The 8,914-nt window shown below is 34.1% G+C and overlaps 1 protein-coding gene across 1 annotated transcript; it reads right to left on the bottom strand.

The window, feature by feature from the left end:
* Positions 1–5,219: 5,219 nt before the first annotated feature.
* On the bottom strand, positions 5,220–8,673 carry LOC136843561 (uncharacterized). The gene is made up of 3 exons (XM_067112080.1): positions 8,470–8,673; positions 7,680–7,990; positions 5,220–6,984 (listed from the first exon to the last, which is right to left on the bottom strand). Exons 1-3 carry the CDS (start codon positions 8,477–8,479, stop codon positions 6,850–6,852), a joined length of 456 nt encoding a protein of 151 aa, XP_066968181.1. The 5' UTR covers positions 8,480–8,673; the 3' UTR covers positions 5,220–6,849.
* Positions 8,674–8,914: the final 241 nt, after the last annotated feature.

The raw sequence follows: 8,914 nt of genomic DNA, 5'->3' as shown, positions 1-8,914 counted from the left end.
ATTCCCATTTTTTTATAAGCCTTTTGTACATACGTCATTGCAAATGCAGTTACCAGGTTACTTGGATAAAATACAAGACGCTTGATTTTTCCGTTCTCAACAAAATATCTGCAAGAAACATGCACAAGTTCATGATTTGAGAATTTTTTTTTTTTTTTTAATTAACCGCGAGTATTTCTTGTGATTAATTTTTTTATCTTTGGGTGCAAACACTGCAATATACTACATACCATAATTGTGGTCGTTTATGGACATCTGCTGTTCTTTTCCAACTGACATTTTCTAATGTGATAGCTACATATTCTCTCAAAGAAAAACATGACCTCTTGGTAAAGGTTCTGAAGCTTTGTAGTTATATTTTCCTTAAAATACAAAAATTCAATAAATTAATTTTTTATATTGTCTGGCATTCATGATGAAAATGAAGATTTAAGAGTTAATATTTTGGATAAGTACCATGAGGACCGTCTTAACAGCAATATAGGCCCTTGGAGTTCCTCGTTGGGAGTGTCGGTAGTTCTCAGCTAGCACTCTGCTAGGCCCGAGTTCGAGTCTCCGACCGGCCAATGAAGAATTAGGGGAATTTATTTTTGGTGATAGAAATTCATTTCTCGGTATAATGTGGTTCGGATTCCACAATAAGCTGTAGGTCCCGTTGCTAGGTAACCAATTGGTTCTTAGCCACGCAAATAAGTCTAGTCCTTCGGAGAGCTATTAATCAGCTCAGTGGTCTGGTTAAACTAAGGTATACTTAACTTATAGACCCTCGGGCAAAGCTTTGCACTGGGGCCCCTACCTGCACAACCACCCACGGGAATAAAGTTGTACATGGTCGATAAAATTAAATATGTATTTACTGTACCGGTACTGCCAACAAAATCAGTGTTTAAACATTAGAAAAACATGCTGTACAGCAAATATTAATCAACACAAACGTTTGAGCGCTATAACATGAGTCTTGAAAAACAAAAATGTCAACATATAAACGATACCCAGTTAGTAAACCTCACAGACATAGAGGGCACAGTATGAAATTACTGTGAATTATCTATTATTAATCAAGTGTTAAATGCAAACACTTGCAAAATTTCTTTGCAGATAATTGCTTTATAATTGGCTTGATGTCATTGGTCTACAGGATGTCATTTTCCATACACATGAAATTATTTATCTATTAACAGCAAGTCACAACATACATGGATTAGCATAGGGGCCCTATGCTAGCAGTGCCCCAGGCAACTGCCTAGCGTGCCCATGTGTTAAGACAGCCCTTTGTACCATCTGAGGACGGTGCTGGGTGTCTAAACTAGTTATGTCTAAACTTGGTCAGAGGCAAAAAAAAAAAAAAAAAAAAAAAAAAAGTATAGAAATACTGTTATTCACGCCCAGGACATTTTAGCGATATCAGTCGATGACACGCCTGGTCACCCATAAATTACTGCAAGGTGAAACTCCAGCATAATTTTACAGCCGTACCGAACGAATGAACAGTACTTCCTAAAATAGCGCCAGAGTAGCTATTGATTCTGATACCTGCAAGCAGATTGTAACACATCACGTTACTTTGAATTAAAACACTTTGGAAGGAACAAGTACCCCATTGATGCACTACTCATTTATGCATGTTTTCACTGCATAGAATGGCACTGTGAGAAAAAGGTAAAGTTGGTAAAATACTGAAACCAAGTTAGTGAGGCTTTACTTCTAAATATTGATAATCCTTTCTGAATTTTATAACCGACATAATTCTCCTACATTCGATTTCCTGTAGCCTGTAACAAGTCATTGAAGGTGTTCAGCTACGTCCTTCAGTTTTATGTTGCCTTGATGCCGGTTGTCTAACCTCTGTAATTTTTCCATTCTCCAATATTTATCTATAAAACATTGATATACTATTAACCACCCTGCTAGCTGCGTTTATCGTTCAGTCAATGCGAATAACTCACACCCGCAAATCATTCAATTTTATTGCTTTAGAGCATGACTAAAACACATCAGTTTTCTCTCACGTCTCTTAATAGAAAACGGAAAATCTTTAGAGGATAACGTCTTTACTCATCATTGAGAGTGGGCGTTGCTAAATAATAAAGAATGAAGTTCAGTCTTTCTAAGCAATATCTACTTAAAGAATTTTATTTTAAAAGCACAGTCCGTGTGTTTCAACTTTCCCACTTAATGCCGTATTAAGTATTTATGTTAATCTGAAAGGAAGGTCACAGTTAGTTGTCTATCTTTCTTTAAATATATATATATATATATATATATATATATATATATATATATATATATATGAGTATATATATATATATATATATATATATATATATATATATATATATATATATATATATATATATCTTTATCTTTAAGTACATTTAAAGACTCACCAGACATTTCAATTTCTGGTTTTAAAAGCTATTCTTTCCTATATATGTGTCTCAGCCTAACTGATACATAGCCAATAATATGCCAGGCGCCGTTCACAGCCGTTCGAATAGGTAGCATTGGTTGCATTAAATACAATTTCCTACAAATACGGATAAAATTAACATCCGAATAACTGTTGATTGCTGCTACACTTTATTAGTAAGAAAAACATTAAAATTATGTGAAGAAACAAATAAAGGAAAGAGGACAGTGAGTCACAAAAGTATGACCAAGTCTTTCGTAGTCATACCCCAAAAACGGGCAAATCAAGGTCCTTCTTGAGGTGTCACATTTGGATGCTCTGCCCTCTTGTTCGTTTGAGGTATAAAATGTCAACTGCATAGATTGATAGTGTCTAGCATTCATAATAAAAAAGAGAGAAATATTTTAAATGAAACGGCAAAATAAGGCTGAAATCTATCAAACTCATCCGATCCGTTGTTTGTTCATAGCAGATACTTCTTTCCTATTGAGACGCTTCAGTTAAAATTTACTCACGGACATCCACCGTCCTTGTTAACCTTGTGACAAGATCCTTTGATATAATGAGGAATACGGATAAAACTATACTTTCAGTTTTAGGAACAAGTCTTCATCTTTTTGGTGGTACCGTCGTAAAGTTCTGTTGCTTCAAAATGATCGTAATTTTTTTTTTTTTCAGATAAAAGTATGGTCTAACTGATGCGCAAAATCATCATTTGAATTTCCTTGCGTGGCTCATTGTCTTAAGGAACTTTCACGTCTCGCCACTTTCCTCAGTTTAAGAAATTCTTTTGTGTTTATTTTTGCATAACAGGCAAATTTGGGATTACTGACGGCAAGGCCCCTAACATGTTTATACCCCTTTTTATTAGCTAATTCTAATTCTGTTTCTTAAAGATTAAGCGACGAATTGTTTAAATAAGTACGTGGCTAAAGGATTTATGCTATTTACATATTTCAGGTGTTACACATTTCATTTTAACTCTATATAATACCCAGATCTACTAAAGTTTAATGTTACAGTGGCTAAATGAGGTTTCTCTTAAATACGGTGAAGGTTGGCTTTATCTTGAGCAAATGCATAGGACAGCTCTTTAAAATGTAGAAAGCACTCATTATTTTGTTTCTGAAGTTATAGACGCTCTTGAAGAAATATTGCGAGTAAAAACTTGTTAAAAGCATTAGCAGATTAAATGGCATTGCACCGACTTCCTTTTGTGGGAATATAGCACGAGCTACGAATTAGCTTAGAGTTAAGGGATCATTCATTTTGCAGACAAATACGCTACATATATAATTTCAAACAATATCTTTAAAATCAACCACAGAACATGTTTTACAAGAACAGGCTGTTATCAATACGTTATCTTTAACAGTAGAAGGCTTAACCAATTTGCTGATGTGCGCAATGTTTACATTAATGATTCGAGAACTAAATCAGTGTGGTGTTGATTGTTTACACAACAAATCTAAACTTCGTTCGTTGATTTCAAATCTTACGATAGGTTACGGAATAATTCTTCATTTGTTTCGCGTACATTTACTGGCTTATGATTTGGCTACATGACAGGTAAAAAAAAAAAAAAAAGTTCAGCGCCTTTTTACCGTACTGAAATAAACTGAACATAACATCAAATATAGCAAATAAACTTCTGAAAATCCTCTATTTCATAAAGACGACAGCGAGAATTGGGTGTAAACGTACAAATGCTGAGTGCTGTAAGTTCGCAGAGGACAGTGATAAAGAGAATATGTATCAATTTTTATATGTTATCGATCATGATCTTTTAAAACATTGAAAATATACCTGGTATACCAATGATGGCGTAGTGCAAGGCATACATCAGCTTCAAAATGGCTCCGTTACAAGCATAAAACTCATGCTAGCACTCATTAATATCCTGGAGGCGTACTGGACAAGTTGTTTGTAGATTAATGTTTTCTAATGTGGCTGCTATGTCACGCGACAATGACGTCAATCCACGTGTAACATGAGATAATACCCGTCGCTATTACTTTTGAAATACAATCAATTTACCAATATATACACACACAAACACACAAACACACACACACACACACACACACACACACACACACACACATATATATATATATATATATATATATATATATATATATATATATATATATATATATATATATATAAATAATGTGTGTGCATGTGTTTTCACAAATATTAACGCCACAAAAGTTCGTTTAACTTTCAGTTCACTCTAACTCATTGAGACAATGTATTTTCGTTGTTTCCCAACCAGGCAGCAGTTCGTATCCCACTGCTGACAAAACACTTATCACTTACAATTGCCTTTGGGTGTAAGTTATTCCTGGGGTAGAGTGAACTGGATATTAAGGGAAATTTGCAGCGTAATATTTGTGGCAATAAATTTACGATTACACACACACACACACACACACACACACACACACACACACACACACACACACACACACATATATATATATATATATATATATATATATATATATATATATAATATTAAAAAGTTTTTACATATCAAGGAGTCAGTAAAAATCAACTATTTACTAACTGCTGATCAAATTTCTTTGCATAATTGAATTTATTAGTTGAACTTTTGACCAAGAGGTTGGACTAATTGTTAATGAGCACTTTTTCTTGTCTTGCGTATACTACTTCTTGATCGAAATGTCAGCTCCTGCTAACTTTATTTACGCAGTGAAGGAAATACATGCCAACGTTACTTTTGTATGCATTGCTGGCATAAAGGCACTGTTCAGGTGAAGTGGGTTTGTGATAAACACGTGTGGAATTTTTTCTATTTAGCTTTATTTACTACATAAAAATAAAAAGTTCATTATTCATACCAAGTTTTACAGAGGTTATTTGAGCGGGCTACTTTCACAATTTTGGCACACATCTTTCTCAGATGTTCCATGGAGAACTGGGTTACCTTAGGGGTTGGAAAGGAGAGCTCGTTTGTTGAAAATAATTCATGGAACCAAGCTAATCTTAAGATTGTCTCCCTCAAACATAAACGTTATTTAAAGCCATACAATTACTTATTGAAATTACTCTAAATAAAATAGGATTTACAAATATACAGTTTTATTTCTACATAATAACCTACAAAACTCAGAGTGAGATAAATGCTAAGGAAAAACATTTCGATATATTTTTAATGTTGTTAAGAACAATCATAATGAAATAGTGGTTGGCATTGGAAGAGAGGGTATAGATTGGAGAACTGATATAAAGAGACTTAGAATACACAAATGATGCTGTTTTCCTCAACAAAATACCACAATATTCACAAAGACCAATTGACTGAAAGCATAGCATGTACAAAAGGATGAAATAAAACTAGCTGGAAAAAGGATTAAAGAGATGGAAAGTATCCAGTATTTGGTAACAATGATATCCAGTGCAGGTTCTCTCTCAGGTGGAATTTAGTGAAATACTTATGAGTCAAATGGAAGAATCGAGGGAGAAAGAATACAGCAAGGAGAATTTTGGAAGCTCCGCATGTAGATGAGATAATGATGAATGGGAGATGGGGAAGGCCTGGAGAAGTCCTTCGTTCCACCCCGAGTGAAAATGAGACGCGATCTTCAGCTGGGCTCCTACGGACGCCAGAGGAGTTGGAAGATCCAGAACTACTTCGATGAAGACGTTCATCAAATCAATGAAGCTTTTTTCGTCAAAAAGGAAATAAGACCAAGAGAATGGTTATCAGGATTTTTTAAGGGAGTTTCAGCGAAACGAGAATGTCATTATGACATACGAATATAAAGGGACATTCAGGCAAGAAGAGTTAAGATTCTTTACTGAAAGGCCAATGAAAAGGCAAATATTAGATAAATAATAAATACGAATAAGAAATATATAATAAATCGCATACTCTAGATCAGAGTATTATTCCGGCTGACTTTATCTAGAGGTTAATGCTACGAACGATTTTAGCAACAGCCGATCTGAAAATCATCCACAACGAATATTAAAGAGAATCTGAAGCACTGAAAACACCGTAAAATTCATGGAAGACCTCTTGTATCATAACTATTGAAATGCCCTTGAATAACAGAGGTTTATGATATCTATTGTAGCATAGTTCATAATTCGACATCTTGTTTCCATTTGTGTTTAATTTAGATTCCTCACGAATCAACTGGTAAACTTGCAATTTTCTGGCTTTTCGGGACCATCTCAGCTAGATTAAGGCGATCTCGAATTATTTATGAAGAAAACTTGAAGACGGATAATGTTCCTATAGACTTATATACCGTTATGGTCTCTGCTGGAAGGATCCAATCTAACTTGTTAGGGGTCACGCACAGAGGAGGCAAACAGAAAGGGGCCAATAAATAAATAAATAAATAAATAAATAAATAAATCAACTGAAATGAGTGCTTATACGTAAACTCTCCACTATTGCTTTCTCACTGATCACTGTTGCTTCTTTTGCCCGCTGCCAGGTACTCCTGTCTGTTCGTTGCCTGTTTTGATGTGCGTCTTGTTTCCTTCTTCCTCTCTCGATCCCAAATAAAATCGCCTTTCTTGTGGCCACACTCGTTCTGTTCGAGGGCAAGTAGAATTGAATTGTTATTAAGTTTTCATTTACTGTTACGTCATTTATTGATTCGTTATCCGGTAAATTTAACCGAAAATATACTTCGCATAGAACAGCGAGTAGAAAACGGGATGTCATTTTTCAAATTTTATACACACATCACAGAGGCACACACTCACACACAGATATATATATATATATATATATATATATATATATATATATATATATAAATATAATACATATACATATATATTTCATATATATATATATTTCATATATATATATAAATATGTATATATATTTACTTGTCTTTTTTTGTGCAAAATAATAAGTGTTGTAATAAAAGAAAATATTTTAAAGATTTCGACATGCTTGTATGTTTTGTTTGATCTCGATCTGCCATTAGCCCAAGCCATTCTATTCACAACACTATCTTTAACGGATTTAAGTAATGGTGTACAAGAATATTTTTTTATTCAAAATATCTATTAGTGTATTTATCGATTGACTGAATTAGTTCCCGTTCCAACCCTGTGATAAGTGACTTGGTTGGTAATCATTCTGAATAACTGACAATGTCTCGTAATACCTTCGACAACAAGGTTTTTTTTTTTCCATCAGTCAAAACACAACTTATGTTTTTAATTAAGCTAAATATTTCTGTATTGGGTTAACACATGAAAAGAAGATACTCACCCTTAGTCCAACACCATACGCGTAAGATCTATGGTCAGAAGTCAGTCCACTTGTAACTTGCTGGTGGTCGACAAGTATTTCATCATCTTCGTCCTTATTACTGTTTTCTCTGTTATACAAGTTTTCCCTGTAATCAATGTCTGAGGAAATCCCCCGCGAACTTCTCCTCTGCCTTTCGTTTCTTAGAAAGTGAAGGCTTCCTGTTGTGTCCGTATGTTGAAAATTATGGATGAAGACGTTTTCTAAAGTACTTTCCGGAAAACGCAATGATAATTCATCACTATGTCCTTCGTTCCTTCGATAAGAAGATTCTTCAAGAAAATGGAAACACAGTTTGTTAACAACGTTTCCCAGGAAAAGGGTAGAAAATTAATGTACTATTTCCATTCGTTGAGTTGAGAATAAATATTTTTGTTTGTTACAGTTCAACTAAAGCTGAAGCAGTTATTTAAGAAAAAAAAAAGTTACAGACCCTAAAACATGTGGACACTTTCTTAGTCCTAACCGTATTATTATTATTATTATTATTACTATTATTATTATTATTATTATTATTATTATTATTATTATTATTATTATTATTATTATTACTGAATAATGGTGGGATGCCATACTCATCTACTGCCGTGTTTTATTCACCTTACTCCCTTCTTTATTTGAGAAATAATTTTTTTCCGATCAATTTCTAAAATCATCCTTGAATTCAGTAATAGCTTTTGAAACTTGCATAAGCATATAATGCATATGCTCTAATTTTACCTAATAATCAGTAAATCAGAAAGTGTCTTACCTGATATCATGACTTTAGTGTGCTCAAAGTAAACCAGATTCGAAGGTCGATGCAGGGTAGCTAAGTTGTCAGTTGGCGGTGAGGGAAAATCACTTCCGATATACAACAGCGTATCTGTCTTGGTAGGTAAATGGAATGTAATGACGTTCGGCACTACGAAACGTTTAGGGGCGGGAGAGACAGGGAGAGAGAGCGATCTTGTTGTAGCCTAGTTATCAGCCTCTAGCCAGTCCTCTTATAGTAACGTAAAATTGCCAGACACCGCCATCACACAACTTCAGTAACTATACTGTTTACTTCGGTATCATGCTTTGTTGAATTGTTGGAAATCATGACTTATGTGATTGCAAATGATGCTATCTACAATGTGCCAAGAATTAATGTAGATGCAACAGAGCATTGTAAAACTCTAAAGCTTTTGTTTACAATGATTATAATTATTCAA

The sequence above is a fragment of the Macrobrachium rosenbergii genome, chromosome 11 (genome assembly GCF_040412425.1).
Source record: "Macrobrachium rosenbergii isolate ZJJX-2024 chromosome 11, ASM4041242v1, whole genome shotgun sequence".
NCBI classification, from domain to species: domain Eukaryota; kingdom Metazoa; phylum Arthropoda; class Malacostraca; order Decapoda; family Palaemonidae; genus Macrobrachium; species Macrobrachium rosenbergii.
The sequence above is the reverse complement of the archived record's forward strand: the minus strand, read 5'-3'. Positions and strand labels throughout refer to the sequence as shown.